The sequence below is a fragment of the Micropterus salmoides genome, unplaced genomic scaffold, assembly GCF_014851395.1.
Source record: "Micropterus salmoides isolate LMB-PRFRI ecotype aquatic unplaced genomic scaffold, ASM1485139v1 Ms_hic_scaffold_19, whole genome shotgun sequence".
In the NCBI taxonomy this organism is placed as follows: domain Eukaryota; kingdom Metazoa; phylum Chordata; class Actinopteri; order Centrarchiformes; family Centrarchidae; genus Micropterus; species Micropterus salmoides.
Genome location: NW_024041039.1, coordinates 32,221,362 through 32,247,145, shown reverse-complemented (window position 1 = coordinate 32,247,145; position 25,784 = coordinate 32,221,362). Strand labels below are relative to the sequence as shown.

The following is a 25,784-nucleotide window of genomic DNA, read 5'->3' as shown; positions in this document are numbered from 1 at the left end:
GTCTCTTTCAGAAAGATTGCAATTGGTTGCATTGTATATTTTGCACTATTGAACAAACATCTTTGTTGACTCAAACTGAGCAGCTTCTGGCATTCATTGATATTCTCTTGTTGTGCATGTTTATGTTAATGTTTCTTAACATAACAGTTGGATGATAGTAAGTATGACTATAGAAGCATGAGGAAAACACATACATACTAAAAATGTATTAAATCTTATGGAAGCAATCCCCCTTCCCTCCGAAATTAAACACAAAAAAAAAAAAATCGAATTCAATTCAAAGGGCTTTATTGGCATGGAGGTTTCAAGAACAGTGTTTTCAAAGCATCAAAATACAGTTTGTCAATACAATATACAGTAATATGAAAATTAACACAACATGTATGTGTGTGTACAGTACATTTATACACACAGTTCTGTGCAAATGTTTTAGGCAGGTGTGGAAAAATGCTGTAAAGAATGCTTGACATGTTAATGGATTCGTTATAAATAAACAAAATACAAAGTGAATTAACAGAAGAAAAAATAAAAATCAAATCAAAATAGTTTGTATGCATATTGTCAGGAGTATGATTAAACAAATACACCAAACAGGTGCTAATGATCATAAATTCAGTACGTAGGTTGATAGAATCATTAAGTGAAACAGAAACAGCTGTTTAGGAGGAATAGAACTGGATGAGGATTAGCCAAACTCCGCTAACAAGGTGAGGTTGCTGTCAAAACTCACACACCATGGCAAGACTGAGCACAGCAGAAAAATGGCAGCAGGTGCTCTGGACTGATGAGTCGATATGTATACACACATGTTGTAACCTTTGTAAAATGTATACAACATACTGTGTGTGTACATAATATGCATGTATTTGTGTGTGTTCTGATGGAAGTTTTGTCTATGTTTGGGGAAATGAATCCCCAGTTAACAGTAATGTTATGGATCGTATTTAGGTACATAGTTCAATCACTAAATATAACTGTAGAATGGGAGCCGCTCTGGCTTCCCGTTCAGCTATCAAGCTCCTCTCCTGTGGAACCAGGTTCCAGTTTGGGTTCAGGAGGCAGACACCATCTCCACATTTAAGAGTAGGCTTAAGACTTTCCTCTTTGATAAAGCTTATAGTTAGGGCTGGCTCAGGTGAGTCCTCAACCATCCCTTAGTTATGCTGCTATAGGCCTAGACTGCCGGGGGATTTCCCATGATGCACTGAGCTCCTCTCTCCTCTACTTTCTCTCCCTCTGTATGCAACCTCATCCTATTATTGCATGTTACTAACACAACTTCTCCCCTTTCTGGTAGTCTTGTGCTTTCTCGTCCCTCTCCTCTCTCCTCCTATCACTTCCTGCAGGTTTTCTGGCTCTGGAGCTGTGGAGTCTGGATCTGTGGTTGCGGGTCACCTGCTGCCCTTGTGTTCCTGCTCGGCACCCTCTGCTGCAACGACTATTGTTGCTAGTCCTATTGTTATTATTGTTATTATAATCATTAACATTACGATTGTTACCATTAACGCTACTATAAATATCTGTACCATTTTTCATTTAGTCTATAGAAACCTCACCTTAACTGTCTTTTCCTTGCCTCTGTCGCCTAGTGCTTGCTCTTGGTGGGAATTGTTGGGCTATGAAAAGCGCTCAGAGATAACTGTTGTTGTGATTTGGCGCTATATAAATAAAACTGAATTGAAAATTGAACTCATTACATTTACTCATTTAGCTGACAAGCAACTTACAATTGCTGTACATGTCAGGGTCACAGTAGGGGATTGACCCAGGTCTCCCACACCAAAGGCATGCGTCTTAGCCATTGCGCCGCCACCATCTCTCAGTAATCATTACAGTTCAACAGACCACACTGTTAATGCTGTGTCTCCATCACTTCCCAGAACACACTACTGTAAGTGTAGTCAACTTAATCATCAGTAATCATTATGCGTTAATATTTACAGAAAATTGCAGCACATATTACATAATACTTAATCGCTGCTGTAAATGTGTACTACGTTTCGGGAACGGCCCCTTTTCCCTCCAAATTTAAACAAAAAACTGATTAAAGAAAAAATGTTAGATGTATATGCGTGTCAACTCTTTAATCAATGTCCTATTGCATTAATATTTACCGATAATTGCTGCAAATATAGCTGCTGCTGTCTGTCCCGCCTAAAACCATTCAAACTGGTTAAAAGCTCTGATTTGTTTGGAACTATGGAGAGCTACATGAACCACGTGACCGCGTGGCTACTAGATCCAGGAGTGTCGTAACTCTCTTTAAGGGCTCTGGGATGCACACATTGTAAATGGTAAACAATAACCTAAAAGGCACAATAAAGCATGTAAATTGATGAAGAAAAATGTTGCTAGGTAGCAGGTTACACTGAAGAATCTCTATGTCATCTTCTCTGCACAAAATGTAAAAAATGCCAAAACATTAGGAAGTATAATATTCAACATCTTCTGTCTTTTGAGGATGACTCATTCAGTCACTTGTTGTCATTAAAATGCTTACAACAACAGCGCAGTGATGAAAGGCGGGGTACACCCTGGACAGGTCGCCGGTCCATTGCAGAGACCCTGTCATTAAAACATTCAAACACAGCCACGTAGCAACGTTAGCGTTAGCCCTGTAAACAGCTAACAGCTGATCCGGTCCGCCAGAGAACGCAACGTAACTTTTCCTTTCTATTTACCAACAGAGCCGTGCTGTGGTTTCACAGCTCCTGACTGGTGAACAAGCTGCCGTGTTTGTGCTCATGTGTGTTTCTCTGTCTGCAGACTTGAGGTGGCCCATTTATGTGTTTATTTCTCTGTTCCTCTCTCTGTGCTGGAGTTCTTTAAGAACTTGGTGGCTTGATCCAGATTATTATTAAATTGGTTGAATTTTAATAAGAGTGTGTTTATTCATATAGTGTATCAAGCTTATTACTTCAATTTACTGCAAATCTGATAGTAATATTTTACTCATGGATAGGGACGTTAGGCTACTGTATGAATGAGCACTTTAGAGATAATGATAGTAATTATATACATAAGCCTTTATATGGCTGGTCTGATTGTAAACTCGGAAAGATTGTGAAAATGGAAGGATTTAGCCGGAGTAGTGGTGATTACATATTGACAACATATTTCTGTGGTTTTTACATGGTTTGAATTTGGTTGTGGGCCCAGGGGGGTTTATATAATAATGATATACAGTAATCAAGAGGTGAATTTGTGCATTATACTTTGTCAAATAAAGCAAGCCAGGCAGCCTTCTGTGTTTGAGAACAGCGCGGTTTTTTAATCGCCCACTAGAGGGCGGCAGCGCCACAATAACCAGCCTAGTTCAAATGAACCAAATGACTAAAAAAAAGATTAGTTCATTTTAATGAACGAGATTTGAATGAGCGAGTCTGTCAAAAGATTCGAACTTGCCATCACTAGATTACCCCTCTGAGAATGGTGATGCCATAAATGATACTGAGACTGAACTGTGAGAGGCAGCGATATACCGGCCGCGAGGCATCTAGTGTGCCGGAAAGCCAGAAGAAGAAGTCAACTTCCGTCACGTTTGTCTGTAGGCTGCAGTTGGACCCTTAGCAGTCGTTCCGCGTCTTACTCATCCGGATTGGTATCAAATGAAAACACGGTAGCACTGAGGCGTGAAAACCCTTTTAACCGTTACAAAGCCTACAATGGGTAAGTTAACGTTGCGTTGCATCTGATTTGTTAGCTTGTTACGTTAGATTGAGCACCGCGTAGCTTGCTGTGAGCTAACGTTAGCTGCACCGGCTAACGTAACGTTATGCCAGCCCAGATGTTTCAGCAGATGTTTCAAACTGCGACCAGTCTCTTGGACACTGGCTTGTGATGGTCTCTCGCTAACGTCAACGTCATCCTTCTTTCCAGAAAGATCTTAGTTTGAAATATTGCCTTATCTAAATGAAGTAGCTACGTTACCCACCGGAGAGCTGATTGAAGGACCGAGAGACCGACGCTTCCCGGTGTTGGAGCCCTGCTGGCTTTCAAACTAACTGGTCCCCGTGCGCGTAACTGTGTTGTGGGCAGAATATTTCCACTTCTGCTCCTCATGTGGCTCGGTGTTTTAATAAATTCATGTTTTCACAGTATTGTCGGAGTAAGAAAGTCACTGTTTAAAAGCATTCCCGTGTCATAGCGTGTAGGGGGTCAATATTGCCACGAGAAAAACACCTTGATAAACATGTTGTGGTATTTTTAAGATCGCTCAAAGTAACCAGCTGTTGTAGAGCAGCCCAAACAAAGTGTTACCTGGATGATGACGTGCTTAATCAATACGTGACTGGAAGACAGTCATCTGTGATTGCTGGATCAGCTCGCAGGTAACGTGAAGATCTGGGACCAGATGTTACTTTTTGCTCAGGTGACTTCGAATCCAGCTTGACGCGATTTTGTAAAAAGTCTATTTTCTTCCATTTTTTTTTTCGTGTGTGGCTAGATAATGTAGTGCTCACTTATTCAATCATGATCGCCGCAGTAGATTTAAGATGCGACTTGAAACTCGCCGGGAACATGTTTGTAAATGTGTGACGAATCTGGGGATGGATTCAGTCCGCAGCTGCTGCGCACAACACGCGCACGCGTACGGCGACCAGTTAGTTTGCTGTACCGGAGACAGTTGTGTGACATAATGCTGATTCTGACAGGTCAACAATAAACCCACCTCCTGAAACACAGAATGCATGGAAGCGATGGAGGATAGGAGCTTGAAAATATCAGTCAGTAACAGTTGGCTACAAATGAGTTACCAGAAAGTATTTTGATCCGCATAGCTTAACTTACCCGCTAACGTTAACGTTCAGTTAGTAACTTAATTGTTCAGCTCAGCTTCCTCATGGAAATGCCTTATGTTAGGTCATGTGGAACTTGGAGCAACTTAGAGTTTTTATGGTTCAAACCTGTAACAAAGTGATTGTGCTGTCAGAATGTTTACCAGCTGTTACTCTTGCAGCTGTGGCCATGAGCTCAACCTGTCCAGGCCTGTACTGTGGCAGAATGATGGTCAATGGATCAGTGGAGGGGGACTGTGGGGTGAGTACTTAAAACCAGATTTGTCTCTGTGGGAAGGCGGTGCAGCGCCTGTTTAGAGTGACAGGATGGAATGTTATTACATTTGCACACAATTTACGGCCTACATGTGCTAAATGAATATTAGAAATCACTGACCACTTCTTTAGGTACACCTGTTTGATCCAAATACAACCACATTTTCAATCTTTCAAAAAAAACATGATTCTACTTTATATTTATTAGGTACACCGTGCTCGTACTGCGTTGGACCCCCTTTTGCCTTCAGATCTGCCTTAATTCTTAGTGGAATACTTTCAACAAGGTGTTGGAAACATTCCTCAGAGACTTTGGTCCATATTGACGTGATAGCATCACACAGTTGCTGCAGATTTGTTGGCTCCACATCCATGATGCCAATCTCCTGTTCCACCACATCCCAAAGGTGCTCTGTTGGATTGAGATCTGGATTGGAGTACAGTGAACTCATTGTCATGTTCAAGAAGCCAGTTTGAGATGGTTTGAGCTTTGTGACATGGTGCATTATCCTGCTGGAAGTAGCCATCAGAAGATGGGTACATGGTGGTCATAAAGGGATGGATGTGGTCAGGAACAATACTCAGGGAGGCTGTCACGTTTAAACAATGCTCAGTTGGTACTAAGGGGCTCAAAGTGTGCCAAGAAAACATCCCCCGCACCATTACACCACCACCACCAGCCTGAACCGTTGATACAAGGCAGGATGGATCCGTGCTTTCATGTTGTTAATACCAAATTCTGACCCTACCATCTGACAGCTGAAATCGAGACTCATCAGACAGGGCTGGAGACTAACGGCGTCCTGTCGTCCTGGGGACGATAGAAAATGTGTTTGGGACGAAGAGAAATATTCTGTAGGACGCCTCTAGGACGAAAGGGATTGTGTAGACCTATGTGTTTATTTATTACGCTTAGGAAATGACAAACTGAACTGACCGAGCGCTGACTACAACGGAGGCCGTCTTCTCACACTGTTACTAGTCACGCCGGACTCACACAGGAAGCCGGCCGCTCACCTGTTCCCGCGGTACAGGTCCATCTGTCCTCTCAGTCACAAACGGCTTGCTGAGCTCTCAATCGCGCTGTGTAGGCTAGCGTTAAGCGCCACACATCAATCTTGTCACGCAGTGAAAAACAAATCAATATTCTCATAACGTCGACTAGCGGCGACAATCATCTCCACCCGGTTGATGAAACTCGGCATACGGCGTGATCGTAAAGTAACCCGCGCGCCCTGAGACGCTGCCAGCAGACTCGCTGGTAGAGTTCTGCATTATAAACATCTAAAACCTGAAGCACAATCCGGCCCTGTTTGGGACTGTGAGCTGCAGAAGTTAACATGAGGATTTGCGCTGAGATGTCTGCCTGATTGGCAGTGATGGTTTCAGTTTCTACCTGTGATGAAGTGCAGCGCACTGGTCTCATTCAGTACAGTCTGAAGATAGCGGCAGAGTATAGGTCAGGTAGACTTTTAATAAAGATTATGAATTCTCATTATATAATGATGTTAGTCTCATAATATTACGATTTTCTTCTGGACATGTCAGAGAACACGGATATGTGACATTCTGAATGTGCAACATGAGCAGAAAAGCTGCTGAAACTAAGTCCAGGAGTTTATAACAGAATTGAAATTAAATAATTTATCATCGAGGTAAAAAGGTGCCCCAACAGATAACTTTTCAGTTTTGTTTCTAGATCTTTTTGTTTGAATTAAGCAAAATAAATATAGTTTATTTTATCAATTTAAAATCATTTATTATGTCACTAACAACTATAGAGGATAATAAAGTAAAGAAACAACATTTTGATTTTGGGATGCTGTACGTTAACTTCAGGACGGTTCAAATAGTTTTTCAGGACGGTTCTGGGACGGAGGTCAAAAAAGTTAGTCTGGAGCCCTGTCATCAGACCAGGCAACGTTTTTCCAATTTTCTATTGTCCAGTTTTGGTGAGCCTGTGTGAATTGTAGCCTCAGCTTCCTGTTCTTAGCTGACAGGAGTGGCCCCTGGTGTGTTCTTCTGCTGCTGTAACCCATCTGCTTCAAGTTTCGACATGTTGTGCGCTCAGAGATGGAATTCTGCATACCTTGGCTTAGGGATGCATAGAATGTTCGGCCACCGAAATGAATCGGCTTTCAGTTTTCGGTCTAATACGTTAAAAGACCGCTTAAATTTTACCAAACAATTACATTGACATGTCGGCAGTGTGGAAACATTTTAAAGAGTCAGAGAAAGATGCAAAAATCGCTGTTTGTAGACACTGTTCTGCTGAATTGTCCCCAAGCGCATCCACTCCATCTGTGGCTGACTTCTTAGAAAAGGCAACAAATGGTCTGACCCGCTTTGAGTGTTTCTGTCACTCGTTTCTGAGAAGATGATTAAGCTAGACGCACCTACATTTGGAGTGCACACGTATTGAAGCATTTATGGTACCTGAAGCGGCCCAGAGCGAGCTGACAGGCAGGTTAGAGACTTTATCCTGTCAGTTTGTCTCTTTACAAAGACAAGTGTTGCAGTATGAGAGTCCTACCTGAAGAGAGGCTCCCTCATGTTACGCGATACGAGAACCACATACAACATTTATTATATTGGGTCGGACTTGATGAATTTAACGTGAGGATACACACGTGACAACGTCTGGTTTTCAAAATAAGGTGTCTATAAAGTATGGAAATAGGATTAATTGGATATGTTCACAGAAAGTATGAAACATGTTACATGTGTCCATTAAAAGTAAATGGACACATGTAATTTACTTTACCAGACCCTCTCGGGCCCATTTTGACTGTTTAATTTAACGGTAAAAAAAGGCAAAAATGTGAATGTACTTGTTCGGTATTCAGCAAATTTTTTCATTATATGCGATTTCGACTTCGGCCAAGAATTTTCATTTCGGTGCATCTCTACCTTGGTTGTAACGAATGATGATTAGAGTCTTGAACCATTCTGTCCATTCCCCTCTGACCTCTGATATCAACAAGGCATTTTCGTCCACACAACTGCTGCTCACTGGATATTTCCTCTTTTGGACCATTCTCTGTAAACCTTCGAGATGGCTGTGTGTGAAAATCCCAGTAGATCAGCAGTTTCTGAAATACCAACAACAACCATGCCACGTTCAAAGTCACTTAAATCCCCTTTCTTCCCCATTCTGATGCTCATTTTGAACTTCGGCAAGTTGTCTTGACCATGTCTACATGCCTAAATGCATTGAGTTTCTGCCATGTGATTGACCTATTAGCTATTTGTGTTAACAAGCAACTGAACAGGTGTACCTAATAAAGTGGCTGGTGAGTGTATACTGAAAGGTGTTCATGTATGTAAGAGCAGTTGACAAAATATAAGAAACACCTTTCAGCATAATGCAGTTCAGTACAACACCACCTCCCTCTACGACGTCAGTAATAAAACAGCAATGCCTTTTTTGGTTAAATTTGGAAAAGAGCAGTGCGCTGCGTTTTCTCATGTTGCTAGGCAACTACCGAATCAGCAGTCCTGTCAGTCTAATCAAAGATTATAGCGCCAGCGATCTGTAATCTTTGGTTTGCCGCTAAGTAATAACGGTCATATTAGCAGAAACTTGATTACAACTCACAGGTCTGAGTCTTTTGTTGCTAAAAACATCTGCTTTAATAAAATAGACAAACAGTGGAGACGGGGAAAGGGAGATCCGTGTGGGTACATGAGACCCTCAGAAAGGAGAGATTCCTCTGGTAGTACCGCCAGCTGGTCCAGTAGCTTCATTTTCCTGATGGTTGGTTCAAGACTTATTTTAGGATGACTCTGGGACAGTTTGTTGCAGTCTCCGGACAATCCAAGTAGCTTTAAACTCCCATCACAACTGTGGGCCAGTTTCCCCATTCATTTGATTGGACAATGGAAAGAAGATGCAAATGACGTTGGGCGCTTTTCTGCTCAGATTTGATTTTTTTTCAACTCCACTCAGAGCGCTCCTTCTGGAGCTCTGCCGGTAAATGTAAATGCTCCGTACTTGTATAGCACCTTTCTAGTCTTTTCGACCACTCAAAGCGCTTTTACACTACATCTGCATTCACCAGTCCCACACATTCATACACTGGCGGAATAGCCGCCAGGGACAAATCGGGGTTCAGTATCTTGCCCAAGGACACTTCGACACGCAACCAGGGGGAGCCAGGGATTGAACTGCCGACCTTCCGATTAACGGCCAACCCGCTCTACCTCCTGAGCCACAGCCGGTGTGGCTGTGAATTTGCCACACGCTTCGGACGCTGCACAAAGGTGTTAATCACCATTTCCTGTGTCTCCTTTGTGGCGCTACATAGCACTTCGCACTACAACTATAACTGAACATGTAGATATGTTATGTATGTAGAGCATGTACACTGAAGTTGCAACATTTTCCTCTTTCATGGCAAATAATCGATTTTGGATGCCACGACACGAGCATGCCGTTCACGAAAACTTGCCATTTGTAAAACTTTTAATCGTCAATGGCTTGTAGACAGGGAAAATCTGAAATCGGTCGGACATAATCCCTAGGAGGAGTTCAAGTGTGTAAATCATCCAGAAATGAACATAAAATTCTAAATTTCTGACTTCCTGTTGAGTTAAGGGCATCGCTCCATCAGGATTTTTGCTACATCTGGACATGATACATGTGCCACAGAAATTTCATACATGTAGGTGAAAAATAATCCCTTCAGTTTCAATAGGGACCTCGCACGGTTCATTCTTGGGCCCTAAATATAATTCCTACAGTTTCAATAGGGACCTCGCACGGTTCATGCTCGGGCCCTAAAAAGGCACCTCTCACTGCAAAAAATGCGTTGTGTCTGATCCGAACCTAACTACTTCCTGAAAGCAGGTGAGATTTTCTCAGAAACTGATGTGGATACCCACTGGTCCCCAAAAATACATACTGCACATGCACTGTGCCGTTGCAAAAAATGACACCTGTGAATGCAAATTTAAAGAAGGTATAGAAAATTAAATTCTTCTGCATTTCTAATCGAAGTTCTTGCAGTGACATGTACTGTAATGGTATAGGGTAAATTCTGGTTTAGGTTACGGAGGGATATGAAGGGAATGAGGGCAAAGTGGAAAAATTTAAGTGTGGTCTTGCAGTAGGTTTTGTGGGCTACCTCTGGCATTTTGTGGGCTACCTCTAGCATTGTGGCCTCACAGCAAGAAGGTCATGGGTTCAAACCCCGGTCCCCCACCATCAAAAACCTGTTCTCCAGTCAGTGCTATTGACCAGTGACACTGGCTCAGATCTGGAGTTGGCCCCTCGGCGCTGCACAGTGGCTGCCCATTGCTCCCTTGAGGGATGGGTTAAATGCAGAGAATGAATTTCGCTGTGTGTATGTGACAAAAAGTATATCTTACCTTCTAATCACAGCCATCTTTGTCTGCTAGGTTTGTCCTCGTGGAGAGCGGGCCAACATGCAGAAGGTGTGTGAACGCTGCACTGAGTTTCCTGAGCTCTATGACTGGCTCTATCTGGGTTTCATGGCCATGTTGCCACTAGTGCTCCACTGGTTCTTCATCGAGTGGTACTCTGGAAAAAAGAGGTTAGGCTACACACACACTCTCTCTCACTCTCTCTTTCTGCATTCACAGGATTTTTTGTGGAGCAGGACATCCCAAGGCTTTGTTCCTTCAGAAGCAAGAGCAGTGTCGTTATTAATCAGTTTACTTCACAGTAATACCTACGCTGGAGTTATTTAATATTATCTGAGCACATCAGAGTTCTTCATACCAGAGGTGGGACCAAGTCATCGTTTTACAAGTCCGAGTCAAGTCTTAAGTCTTAGCACTCAAGTCCCAAGTCGAGTCCCAAGTCCAGACCGATCATGAGTGGCAAGTCCGAGTCTGGCAAGTCTCAAGTCAAGGACCAACAAGTCCAAGTCTTAAACTTTGAGTTTCAAGTCCTAAACAAGTCATAATGCGCTCTTCACCAAATTTAAAAACCATTTCAAAGTTTTTTTCAAGTTAAAAAACGCAGGTGACAGGTGAACTACTCCAGTTGACAAAGTTACGTTACAGAACGCTGAAATAAAACCGTGGTGTTTTGTCGGGAGATGCAATGACAGAAACCAGCGGTGAGAAAACTATAAATCACTATGATGTTAGAAGATGCAGACAGTGGATATTTTACAAGAACCGATCAGGTAAAGCAACACTGAACACATCTCTTAGGGAGGGACGAGAGCCTCAGCTGTGAAGGAAAGGGGTGCGCTGGATTTATAAAACAAAACGAGTGTCGTAGTGAAACAGCACCCGGCGCTATTATCGTTTTATCTTAATTAACTTGTTTTATAATTGGTGGAAGCAGCTGCATGCAACAGCTGCAGCAGTCTCTCTACACTGTTTCGACCTGACCTTTCTTTTCTCCGTGAGGTGGAGGAATTTAGAAAATTGCGTGGCGTCAGGGCCCCAGCTGTTGTGCATGCCCATGTGTTAAATTCCTCCAGCCAGAGCGAGCGATCATGAACGGTTCACAGCGTGCTGGTAGTAGGCTACTGCACAACCTATTGTAGGTACCAGAGAGGGAGTGGGTCGCTGGGGCGTACAGGGCCAGGAACAGGAGATCGTGGAACGGCCAGGCGCGCTTCGGACTGTCTGTGATTGTTCCCTCTTGCTGGAGGAAGCCACACGCTCCAGTCTAATTGAGCACAGCGCAATGTCGATGTGCTGCGCAGTTTTTCATATCATCATTTATATTCGGGCATGGGGAGTGTCAAGTCAGCTCGAGTCAAAAGGCTCAAGTCCAGGTGAAGCCACGAGTCATTGCTGTTCAAGTCAAAGTTGAGTCGCAAGTCTTCTTTTTTGTGACTCGAGTCCACACCTCTGTTTCATTTATCAAGAATACCAGTTAGTTAGTTAAATAAGTAATACAATCTTTTTATTTTAATTGTGCAATAAAGTGGTAATATTACAGATGGAAAAGATAGGGATAGAAGAGGGGAAAAAAGATAATTACCAAAACGAGAGGGAGAGTGACATATTTATAGCTATTATTATTGACATTACCTCCACACCTCTTGATAAACGATTAATAGTGCCACTGAGAGGCCGATTGACACCAAATTTCACACAGCCCCTCTGGAGGGCGCGCCAGATAAGATCCCCAAGTTTGGAGTAGATCGGCCATTGCAAACCTAAGATATAACATCACATCCTGTTTTAGCGTTTTTCACAAACATTTGTTAGCTTATAATTGGGACATTTTGTGGCGTATGAAAATGTTCTCTTCAAACTTTTATCAGCTTGGTCCAGAGATGACGTTGACACACCCTTGACTGGTGTCAAGCACAACAGCATCACTTCATTTACTTTTGACTTAAAGTATTTTCCTATCTACTGAAACTCTGCTGTCTGAGATTCCTCAGGTCTGACAGTTCTGAGGGGGATTAGCTTAGTTTAGAGAATGACAAATGTCTCTTAGGCAAACAACAGAACAACTGTCTTATTAACAGTTTAATGGGCCATCTTGTTTAATACTTTAGTGATGCTGAAAGAGGAGATCTCTCCAACCTCTCCAGGTTCTCTATAGAGCCTGGAGTGTCCGTCATGCAGGTGCTTTTTTCAGCTGTTTTTTTTTACCACCTTTTGTTAGAACTGCTCTGTACTATTGCTTGCGTAGGGGCTTGCTTGTATCCTCTGCCAGCAATCACAAGTGATGAGTACTTGCCATCCGCAGCACAGTAGGGCGAATGGGCGGAGCGAATGAGATGAGAAGACGGCACTGAGTGAGAGGAGGTGGGGCTATGTGGGCACTGCAGTGTGTCCACTCACTGTTGGGAGAAGAGATTGTGAGGGAGTGCATTTTCAGTACAGATACTGCGGAAAATGAGTTTTAACCCTCTGAGGTCTAAGGGCATTTTTTATTTTTGATTTTACTATCTTCTGAAATTCACCTATTAATGGCAGTTGCATAACATGGTACCATGTGTTTTATATCAAAATGTGCAGAAGAAACCCAGATCTCTTTATAATGAGCCCACCACTTGTCCTAGAGCATTGTGTAAAAAGAGGGAGAGAGATAATGTGGCTCTAAAGTTGATTAGTGTAAGTCCGATTTTTGAAATTCTTCAAATCTCTTATGGAAACATACCATTACTCATGTGGATGAATTCTTTTGGTGCTTGAAATGGGTTCACCAAAGTCTTGGGGACACCAAAGTAGTGACAAATAAAATATAATAATATATATTATAGATAATATATAATAATTGTCTAAAGTGACATTTTGAACAATCGTTTTGTCTGTGACTCTACTTTCACCTAATGTTAGAGGGACTGAGATAAAACAAGACTTTATAATCACATCAAGCTTTATGGGGATGCGTGCAAATAAAAAATTTGCACTACAACAGGTTTTGTTGTTTCGAGCAAAATGTTTACTATGTGTATAAAACGCACTACTGACAATATAAAGTCTTTCTTTCTTTCTTTCTTGAGCAAAGTAACCTCAACTTTGGGGGCCTGCACATACTCGAAAACTCACCAACAGGAAGTCTGCCATTTTGAATTGAGAGTGCAATTTTAACCCATTTTATCACATTTACAAGATGCATACTTTAACAAACTCCTAGAGAATTAATTCGATCAACTTCTCTAAACCCATTTTTGGTGCCATATAGCAGAGTAAGAGTGTCTGTATCTGTAACCTCACTGCACAGTGAGCCGCTAACAGCAGCTTTATGGTCTGAGCAAGCTAGCTGCTGAGTGCTAGTCAACAACATTGCCAAGCAAACTCCTTTTTGTAGTTTGACCGTGTCTTTTTCAGAGGTAACTATATAGGGCACGTCTATCAATTCAATTTACATACTGCAGCAACGCACATGCACGCACGCCGGTGTCCACAACTTTACACAGAAAGCAACATGAAAAACACCTGCAGGCTTCCGACACACTACGTTCCTTAAGGCCCATTTACATACTCCGCCGTAGGCTCCGCACGTTGCCATGCATTTATACTTGTGCATAGGTGTGTCCGTCATTCTGCAATTACACCCCCAAATGCTAGTTGGCAGTAGCGCTACAGCGTCCACTGTGTTGACTTTTGTCGGCCGAGCAGGCTAACTTGCGGTTTAGCGCTCTGCTAACGTAAATGGGGGTAAAATTGTACACGTGCAGCCTTTTCAAATGTTACCGACCGAATGGATCACATTCTGATAGTGAAATGAGTCATTTCACTCGGGTTGCGACGGTCAAATATATTGATTCACTGTGTTAGAGCCGCCGTTTTGGCCGCTAGTAAATGTTACTTCAAAGCGCGGGGTGCTTCCGGTCGGCTCGAGGCTACCCAGCCTACCAGTCACAGAGCTTATGGTCGACTCGACGTGTAGTTACATTATGGAGGAGGTGCACGTCAGGCGACGGTGTAGGCTACGGGGCTACGCAGAGGCTACGCCGTCGCCTGACGTGCACCTTGATTCGATGCATAAGTATAAATTGCACTTAAGTTGGTGAGATTCAAATGAGGCTCACTGTCCACAGTTTCTCTGGACTGTCCCTCAGGATCACGTTAGTCCAACATCGCCGAGTGTGCTAGCTACATTAGTAACCTTTAAAATAAACAGTAAAATGACACAAAACAGAGCAACACTTGCAGCTTCAGAGTTTGAAGTCGGGTCACTTACAGCCCATGGTGATCCATCCTTGAACCGTTACAGAGCTCGCTACGGTTGTGGATCTTTTGAAGCACTCATTTATTAATTTAACACTCCCTGAAGTTTACAGTATGAACATTGCCGTTGTTGCGGTGCTTGCCATCCTCCATGGTAGGCTTGACCCACATGTAAGTAAGAGGAAGATAGCACTACTTCTGGAAACTCAGGAACAAGGCTATCTGATACACAACATCTGAAACTCAAAAGGGACTGGGTAGGCAAAGTTTACTTCTCCTATTCACAGAACAAGAAAGGGAGGTTCTTATTTAATAAGAACCTCCACCTCACGTTTTTCCATTACCAGTACCAGCTCGACTCGACTCTTGGCCGTGCTCTGGTTTCCATTGGAGATAGTACCCAGAGATAACTGCTGCAACGAAATGTTCAATGTGACACACGCCAGCGACCAACAAACAGCTGTCTCTTTATTTAAGTTAAAACGTTTCAACCTTCCTCAGAATGTAAAGACAGATAAGCGGTATGAAAACCTTCCAGCTGTGTTTTCCTCTGCTGCTGTTGCTGCAGCGGTCTGTGTGAGCGGGCGGCTGGCCGGCCTCACATGCTCCTCCCGCGGGTTGGCGCAGGCTTCCCCCGCCGCCACTTGCGGAGCTCCTCAACTTTCAAGCAGATTTTTGTTCCGCCAGTAAAACTGTCATTATTTAAAATCTACACAGCTGATTTCTCACCTCAAAACTTCTCAGAAGTGGATTTAGTGATGAAATGACGTATGAAAATTGTAAAATATAAAACTTCCTGTTGCTGGCCTCTGTCAGGCGCACGCAATGATGATGCAGTGAATAGTGAATATTCTCTCTGACCAATCAGCAGTCTGCTGTGTTTTCACATCACATTTTATTACCGCCTCAGCTCGCTTGATATGAAAAAAAGTATGTGGTAGCAGGTACAGGTACAACTTTTCCATAGCGGAAAACCAAAAAAAGACAAGTAGAGTTGAGGCGAGGCGAGCTGGTACCGTGCAGTGGAAAAGGGGCTTAAGTAGTCCTATAATGAAAAAGTCCAAAAAGCAGTACTATAGCCAAAAAAACCCATTGTTTACCATGTTCACTCAGAGAGCCAACCTCACAAAAATAAATACATCTATCTGTCAATAATTTCTACTAGATACATTTTAATGTTTTCTATAACCTGTGGTGAAAATACATTTGTACCATCAGAGATTCAGTAGCACACAGAACCCGTTGCCATGGTTACTAGTCACAGAGAGCTTGTCTGCCTGTTTGTTCACATGAGGAGCGCAGTGAGACCATATTCGTAGACTGTACTGCGGATCCAAAAAGTAGGCAGGCGGAGGGTTGCTCCCCGTCTGAAAAGGCCTGTAATAATATTACTTTTCCCAGTAACTAGTAGTGTAACTAATTACTAATTTCTAAAATAGTAACGTAACGAGTAACGTAACTAGTTACTTTTATCTCCCAGTAATAAGTAATAATATTATATTAAATATAATATAGTAAATATATTAATATTATAATAAGTAATAATATTACTTTTTTAAGGAGTAATAAGTAACTAGTAATATATTACAGTTTCTGAGTAACTTGGCCAACACTGAACCATTTTTAGAGACTATGGTGGGTGGGCTTCAGACCTTCTTGGGGGGTCAGGGGGCAGGCCCCCCCCAGAAGAATATTTTGTATATTTTAGTTAAAGTTAAAGGCATTAATTTGGTGCAAAATTAAGAGGCTACCTATGAAGAACTTTGCTCTCTTTTAAACAATGTTGTGCTGTAGTAAACTATTTGATCATAAAGCCATTGTAGAGCTATAAATGGTGATGAAACAGCAACAAGTTTGTTTTTCCAGCAACCCTAAATCAAAGAATAGAAAATGGAATAAGTCATTTAGAATAGAATAAATTTAGAAAAAGCAATTTCCATAACATTTTATAGTTATTGTTGTTTTTTTTTTACTTTTAATGGACACATGTAACATGTTTTATACTTTCTGTGAATATAATTCAATTAATCTTATTTCCATACTCTATAGACACCTTATTTTGAAAGTCATGTGTATGTGTCATGTGACATGTGTATCCTCACGCTAAATTCATCCAGTCCAACCTAGTTTGATAAATAATGTTGTATGTGGTTCTCGTATCGCGTAACATGAAGACTTCCCAGCCTCTCTTCAGGTAGGACTCTCATACTGCAACACTTGTCTTTTTAAAGAGAGAAACTGACAGGATGAAGTCTCTAACCTGCCTGTCAGCTCGCTCTGGGCCGTTTCAGTGGATTTACCATAAAGGCTTTAATACGTGTGCACTCCAAATTTAGGTGCGGCTAGCTTAATCGCCTTCTCACAAACGAGTGACAGAAACAGTCGAAGTGGAATCAGAATCGAGTCGGATGCAAAAGTGTGTAAGCGTGCAAGCTTACAGCAGCATGGAGCAGCTCCCACAAAACACAACGTTAGAGGTCTGAAATGTTATTATGAGATGTGTAAAAATATTTTCGGTTCATTTTGAAACTATGACGGAACAAATTAGACATTAATTAACGAGACTGCTGCAGGCCGCCGCAATCTCGTTAATTAATGTCGCCATAATAGTGAAAACCAATATCATAATGCTGGAAGATGTTGCACAGAGGGAGGAGGTAAATAATAGACAGAAGTGGCCTCAACAAGTGACTGGGACACTGGGACTGTGATGCAGTGTGTTTCTGTTGTGTGATCTTGTGTTGTTCTGTCTGTGGTTGTGTGTTCAGTTCCAGTGCTCTGCTGCAGCACATCACAGCCATGGTGGAGTGCAGTGTGTCAGCTGTTATCACCTTGCTGGTCACAGAGCCGGTGGGAATGCTCAGCATCCGATCCTGTCGAGTCCAGATGCTGTCAGACTGGTACACCATGCTGTACAACCCCAGTCCAGACTACATCAACACATTACATTGCACCCAGGAGGCCGTCTACCCACTGTAAGTACTGACAACCTGGCCAGAGTTTGTTTCTTTCTTTGTTTTTAGGCCAAGAACCTGAGCCCATCAGTGGCTTTTTGGTATATTTCTTTTACTTAAAGTCACTACAATAACAACTGTGCTTAGGTTTGATTTCTGAATTATAATTAAAATCTGTTCATTTACTGTAAACTGTCAAGGAGTGCTTAACATTGCCTACAACATCCATAATGAATTCAGACTTAATTAGCAGACAGTTGCATAAGAGCACAGATAAAACTGACATCTGCTACAAAGTGCAGGGCTCAGCTCACACAAACACACACACACAGCAGATAGTGAAGACGGTGCACCTGAAGTGAGACAGTAGAGAAGAGATATTTCGACCCGTCTGTCTGTAGTTAGTAACTGTTGAGCTCAATGTGCCACATACATACCTTAAAATGTGGGAGCTGCTGGCTGAGATAAAGCTGCCTCCTCTCTACCACGGAAAGTTACCTGCAGGCAGTGAATCACAGCAGCAGAGGGAAGAGGAGGAGGAAGACTGATTTACTGCAGTGTTTCCTCTAGGATTTTTTTTCAGCAGCGGGGGCAGGTTTTGTCTGAATATAAAACCCCAACACAACATGTCTCAGCAACATTGCTCTTGTCTCTGTGAACATGTGATGCACCTTAGAGTAGCTTAAAACTGCAGTGTTATCCCAGTTTACTGTGGGCTTTAGATGAATGTTTTGGTGTTGGTAGGGGGTTAGGGGTCCTCCCCCAAGAAAGTTTTATGTTTTCCAATGAAAAATATGTAATTTCACATCATATTGGGCCATTATTTTCATCATATCTCTGAGCAAATAGTTGGAAAAGCCAGAGCAGATAATAAACAAACAACAGCCAAAGATCAGCCTACTGGAGGAACTACAACCTTTAGATCTGGAGAGTAATTTGGTTGGTTCTGTTGATCCACAGTGATTTTACAGTGATGGCACAGCATGTTTTGGGCATCACCCCCTAAAGCCCTGTTAATATGACCTCCAGAATCATTATCGATACGACTGTTCATGTTTGCCTTTTGTGTCTTCATTTTACAGCTTCTGACATTTATCTGTAGACATTAATATAAAAAACAGGCAACATGAGAAACCACCTCCCTTCTGAGGTGCATTTTATTTGCACATTAAAATCCAAAAAGAAACGTCTCCTCATCAGCTTAAAAGGACTAGTTTGCATCAATTATTAGCTTTGCTAACCTCGGCTCCTCCGGTCACCTCCGTCCTTTCTTTTCCAAAACCCCTTTTTCAGACTGAAAACTGAAAAATAATTTAGTCAGTCTGTACAGGACAGAGTCAGTTTAGTCTCAGTTTGTACCTGATGTTCTGAACATTGGACAAGTAGGCAGTAATAAAATACAGCTACCAGTTACTTTCTATAAATTGAGCTAATGTTAAGTTACATAGCAGCTCTGTAGCTGCTGTAGAAGTTTTCCTGCTCAGCTGCGCAGTCTGAAGGGGAGATGTTAGCTAACTTAGCGCTAACCGGCTTCACTTTTCCAGCAGGTGGGAAACAACAGACTTTTCTTGGTCTTGAGAAGCTGGCACTGTAACAGACACCGTATATTTACTGCCAGAATATTTTCCTCCGCTCGCGTTCACCGTCACTTTCTGCTGCTCGGACAATCAAACACTGATTCAGAGTTACGCTGCTCTTATAACACCATCTGTCATGTATGTTCTGCATAGAACGAGGAGAGGAAGCGAGCCGAGCATTGAGTGCTGCCGTGCTCGCACAGCGTGTAAGTGAAAACATTTGGAGCAGATAGTTTAATCCGTACTGTTGTCTGAGCTCCTCATTTTTTTCTAAAAGTCACTCAGCATTTGGATGTCAGAAATATGATTTATTTAATTGACACCATCACAGTTTATATCACTTCACTATAGGCCTATTTAACTAGTGTTATTTTGTTTGTGGACATTGCGCCTTGGCCTGCTTCATCACTGAACATCAGTTTCCCATTTCTGTCTTGCTAATGTCTGAGTGTAAGGTGGAAAATTCCAGTCTGTGTTTTTTATAAATATACATGTTTAGAGTTTCAGCATTTCCCCTACCATTGTTTAAGCACCTACCTGCACCCCCCTGGAAGCTGCAGAAATCACCGTATGGAATCGCGAAAATAAAATGCTATTAACAGTAAAACACAGAATATTATGGAATCTGCCAAAATATTGAGGCAGTTTACAAAACTCAGGAGTTTCCCTAGTGTTCCCTAGCCAAACAAACAGAAAAACTATGCTGCTGTGTTTAGGTGTTTCCAGGCTGCCTCTGTCCTCTCTTGTGTGTTCACTCACATAGACTTCACTCACATATAATGTTACAAGGCGCGTACACGGTGGATATTTTACAAGCACGGACCCGGTAAAGCAACAGTAGAAACTAGAACGCAGATGTTGGTTTCGGTTGTTTGATTGATTGTCGATTTATGCTACCTATCGAGATGTGCTACTTAGCGGTACAGTACACATGGAGTGAGTAGTGGTGCAATATAAAATGATTCTGTAGTGGGAGCATTATTTGATAGGGGATATTAGTCTATCAGAATACGCTACCCCTGAAATGATGTTATAATATAATCAAAAAACAGAAGACGTCACAATACTGTAAGAGTTGTACCTTTATGGGATTGGAAATGGGAACACATCGACAAGGCAGCATAGATCGTCAGAACACCGGCATGTGGCTCACCTGCTGCCGTGATAACCGATCGCAGGAAAACTCCGGGAAAAAGACGAGTTCTGTGTCTTTTGGGTGAGTTTATAAAACATACTGCTGATGGAGAAAGTCAGGGCAGCAGAGAGGAAGAGCAGAGTGAGCGACCAGAGGCGAGTGTGCCTGAGTGTGGGGGGAAGAGAAGTCTGAAGCAGGTGCAAAGCAGGTAGGTTTAAAAAAAATTAAAAATAATAATAATGTTAGTGGGGAATAAAACCTGCTTTCACAGGGCACACACCTGGTTGCAGTCTTATGTGACATTTTGGTCTGTTTTGATGAAATGGTCTATCAGCCCAACCCTACTGTCAAGTAATAACCTATTTGATAGAGGACAATTCACAATACATGTATTGCAACTATGCATTCATTGTGAATTGTCCCTATTAAATAGTATTAAAGTATTTGAATAACTAACTGTTATGATACATTTATTGTGAATTGTCCCCATAAATAATTGCACATATTTAAATATTTCTCTATTGCATGATGCATCAAATTCATTTTATATTGATTCATATGTAATTTTTGAATCTTTGAAATTTTATTCATCCACCACATGAATACGCACTCTTCTGATGACTAAATGTGTTTAAATTGTAAAACACAGAGAGAATAAATTGACATAAACATTTAATGAGCAGTTGCTAACATTATCTGGTGCAGTAAATAATATTAACTTCACCAGTTAACGCGATCCCCATTACCAGTGACCCAGTGTTCCACCAGTATTATGTCTTAAGGGTATATTAAGCCTGCAAGAAAGGATGTAATGCTAGACAGCAAATGTGGAGCAATTTTATTTATACTAGTCTTGATGCAAGGCGGGAGCAGCCAGCTATTTTAGCATGGATCTACCACTGTTTGCTTCGTAATGTTCAATTTCGATTCATTGATGTTTTACCGATACTCCAGTACAGAGCTTCTCCACCGTCTCAGTCGCTATAACTTATGTGACCCTCATAAAATAATAATGCAAAATAACTGTGCAGGACAACAACACAATGAAAGACCCATTCACAACAGTAAAGTTGCTGACTGCGGTCTAACTGTTATAAAGTGTGACACAATCTTGTTACAACATTCAGTCCAGCTCACTTACAGTCTCATTATCATCCAATACTTTTAGCTGTGCTGACATTGCTGAGCCTCCGGTGACAGATTCACAGATGGTAAAGATAGTTACTGAAAAGCAGCAGGCGAGCCAAGGCTGATTTATCACTTTGGCTAAATGCTGCAAATGTAACGTGATCATGTAACGAGCATGGATTAGTTCAAGCTCAAGCTGATAAAACTATTATACAGTATACTATACAGTGGGAGTTTAGCTGAGTTTGCAGCATGTTGTGTGAAGCTGTCTCCCTGTCTGTCTATAGCCGCTATCACACTGCCTTTGTTTCCGGTAGTATTGTGCAGATATGCGGCTCGCTGCGCTGGGTGAACGGTACGGAGCCGGTGTCGATCTGCCTCTGAGACGGGAACGTTGGAGTAACAGAGCCTGAACACTTCTGGAGAAAAGCCACAGCCTGCATGCCCGTGTTTCCGCGTTGATTGTGAGATCTCTGTATGAAAGCTGTTGTGTTTCGGATTATGCTCACTCATGAGCGATCACGCGTACGAGCACACACCTGGTTGTAATCTTAAAACCGCACGATTAGTGGCCGCTGAACTGAAAACTCCATAACACCCCTTTAAGACATGAAATGTATGGTAACGTGAAAAATGTGGAGTAAAAAAAATGAGTTTGAATATCTTTAGCCCAGATGCAAATAAATAAATGGCCTTAACTGTATGCCCCTATTTTCTGATATTTTATCCTTCACCCCCCACCTATTTTGATGTGCTGTTTTTTTGTGTCTTCCTCAGCTACACCATTGTGTTAATTTACTACGCCTTCTGCTTGGTGCTGATGATGCTACTGCGTCCTCTGTTGGTGAAGAAGATAGCATGTGGTCTGGGCAAGTCCGATCGCTTCAAGAGCATCTATGCTGCTCTGTACTTCTTCCCCATCCTCACCGTGCTGCAGGCTGTGGGGGGAGGACTCCTCTGTGGGTATTAATGACGGGCAGCAGAATGGGATTTGCTATCTAATTGACCCTTTGCTAAGCCACGCCCCGAATACAGCGCATTATAGGACTCGTAACATTATATAACCCTACTGTTTTTGCTTTTCAAGGATTGTAATAGTGAATAGACCCACCCAGCTGTACAGGAATACAGTTGATCCTTAATATTGTTGTCCTCTTTCTCATTAGTCAACAATTCACTTTTACTCTTTGTTCGGTAGGGTTCAGCTTCTGTCATTATTTTTTACACGTCAGTTTGACAGCCTGAATACAACCTTCAGATGTATAATGCAACTGCACAACTGTCTGCTTCTTTCTGAGATCACCTTTTCCAGCACAATATTTCTCCAGGGAGTGCAGTAAAAGACAGCGGCAGCGCCGTGAAAGTCCGACAGGTCCAACAGTTTGTCGGACTTAGCGACTGTAACTAAGGAGGCGTGGCTTAGGAAAGGGTCAATTCCAGGGGGATAATGCTTCTTAATTGTGTAGGTTGACCTGTGCGGCTGTGTATGTTTCAGACTATGCCTTTCCCTACATCGTACTGGTCCTCTCTCTGGTCACACTGGCGGTCTACATGTCTGCCTCGGAGATACAGGTACAGCACTTAATTCAAAAGATATTCTTGTCATCTGTCATTTTCAGTAAGTAAAAGTCGGAAGACAAGTAGTTTAATCACAACTAATTAATATATTCATTAATGTAAAAACAATCTGTTTTAAATCATTTTGTTTATTTAATTGTAGAGTACTTAAAAAAACTGAAATATGACCAAAATTTAATTAGGCTTATCATTTCTATTTCTTGTTTTTCAGTTTACTACTATTTGAGTGCATTAAATTCTTGCCCTCAAATCATAAAACCTTTTCACTTTAAATTTCACAATCACTTTCATTTAGAGATGTGGAATCATGTGCTCCCCCAGAATGAAATGCCAGTCCAGCCCACAGGGCAGCAAGGAGCTGTGACCCATCCTTTAAATGCATATTGAATCAATCAATTTATAATATTGTTGTGGTTGCACATTCCAGGTTTTCAGGAATTCAGAAAGAAAGGTTTTTCCCAGCTGAATTGAGGCACAGGTGTTTTAGGACTGAACCAGCGTTCTCCAAAATGGTGCATTCCTTGGTGCTATTTGTCTTGATTGACTGATTTTGCATCACTGCCATTGGATGTATAGACTATGGATATATTTAAAAATAATAAAAAAACAAAGCACGTCTCTCCCAACTTTTAAACTAATAGCATATTCATGAAACACAAACAAAAAGATCCAACTCTGAAATGGCAGTTTATTATTAAGTCAACAAGAATTTACAAACGATCTACCTTGATTGAGAATGGTTGACTACAGTCTTCTGATTGGCTACCCCTTCTCTCTCTCTCTCTCTCCCCCCCCCTCTCTCCCCCCCACCCACCCACCACCAGTCTTTTAAGAACCTGATTGCTAAGAAGAAGCGCCTGGTAGTCCTGTTCAGCCACTGGCTGCTCCATGCATACGGCATCATCTCTATCTCCCGACTAGACAAGCTGGAGCAGGACCTGCCGCTGTTGGCCCTTGTGCCCGGCCCCGCCTTGTTCTACATAGCCACAGCCAAGTTCACCGAGCCCAGCCGAATCCTGTCTGAGGGTGGCAACGGACACTGAGCTGACCAGTCCAACATCCACAACATTTTACAAACTGCTCTTGTCAAATGTTTCAGCTTCTGGTACTGAGCCGTCAGGCGGCTGGCAGCAGTGTTACTGAGGAGTCCAGCGGGGTTGAATGTGATGAAACCAGTTAATGGTCATATAGTGACGACTTTATGGTGTGCAAGTACATTAAGAGTTAAAGTTGGACAGTAAGGGGTAACTACTCTAGGATTTGTTTAAATAACTGTAATGATGCACACGATGCTTTCCCATCAGTTTTACTTGGACTGCTTTATGAAAACTACACTTTCACTCTTTGCACAGTCCAAGTTTAGAACTGCTCACTAATCATTTTCTGCTGGCATGGTTGCGAATAATGTTTCTATTCCAAGCAGATTGATCTTTCAGCTGTCTCCTATAGTCCATAAAAATAATGACAAATACCAATAAGCAGTTACCACGAGAGTCCAAAAGTGATGTCTTTAAATGACTTCTTTAGTTTGATCGACTATCCAAAACCCAAATGTACACTGAAAAGCTGCAGCCAGACACTGTTTTAGTCTGATAAATGAGCTCATCAGTTCTTTTTGTACTACATTTTAGCTAGTTTAAATCCTGTTTTTGGAGAATCAAATCCTAAATGCACTATTCCCATTTTACCTGCCTGTGTTATATGTATTTGAGATCATCTCAAAGTGAGGTGAGAGACTTTTTTGTTGCATTTACGTGCTTCCTGTACATTTTCTTGTAAATACAATAAATGTTGCTCAGACCACGTCAGGTAGTGTTGAAGAGATTCACTGTACATAATAAAAGTACACCTCAGCCTCACCCAGCCAGCTGAGGCCACAGACTGAGGTTGGGTAAGGGGAAATGTGTCAGTAGTGTCACTGCTGTGTATGTATTATACACTGAAATACATGGAAGCACCTGTCTGTTATTTTGGTGCTTATGTGATGGCCTTTGTTGCTTTGGTGTAGCTACCTGTTTTTTCACTGTGAGTGTTGTTGAATCCGAGTAGTGAGCCCTGTCGATATAAACTCAAACCTCCTGAATGAGATTTTGCTGTGTCACTGGACAGAAGACATTTTACTGCCCCATGCAAATCTAATCCAGCCCCACGGACACCATGCTGAGACACAATCCAACCACACCAGAGTCTGTTTCCGGGAAGCCGCTAGTTTTCAGCACTTTCTGTAGTAGAGAAATTGTATGAGCCAAATGTTGAACACACAGGTTTGCTGGTGGTGTAATGATAAATAAATAACTTGCCATATGATAATTCAAAGTGTGTGAATATGTTTGGAGTGTGTATATGTCCTACAGGAAGTGGAGACAACACAAGCAACACTGCTGCAGCTGTTGTGGTGGCACACTGAGCTCTGTCTTTCTGGCTTTTGCCTGTAGAGAAAGCAGTTAATTATTAGTTATTAATTAATAGGTAGATTGAAGTGATATGAGGGGATTGAATTTGGCAGCAAAACAGGTCTAAACCCGATGACATTTGATCTCTGAAGCTGATGTTCATGGGCACTGGTTGGTCAGTATGTTTGAGACTTTGTGAGCACGGCATGAGGGACTGATTTCAGTTGATCGCTCAGAACTGAGACTGTGTCCCCATCCCTGCTATTTTACAGTTTTTACGATCACTATGACAATCCTTTTAACAATTTAAACAAATTTCCATAACTCTCAACACAGTTAGCACAACA

At 42.0% G+C, this 25,784-nt stretch overlaps 1 protein-coding gene across 1 annotated transcript; it reads left to right on the top strand.

The window, feature by feature from the left end:
• Nucleotides 1-3,512: 3,512 nt before the first annotated feature.
• Nucleotides 3,513-25,354, top strand: LOC119910471 (jnk1/mapk8 associated membrane protein). Its single transcript, XM_038729101.1, has 7 exons — nt 3,513-3,669; nt 4,961-5,040; nt 10,455-10,609; nt 17,441-17,647; nt 22,244-22,425; nt 22,962-23,038; nt 23,869-25,354. Exons 1-7 carry the CDS (start codon nt 3,666-3,668, stop codon nt 24,085-24,087), a joined length of 924 nt encoding a protein of 307 aa, XP_038585029.1. The 5' UTR covers nt 3,513-3,665; the 3' UTR covers nt 24,088-25,354.
• The last annotated feature ends 430 nt before the right edge of the window (nt 25,355-25,784 follow it).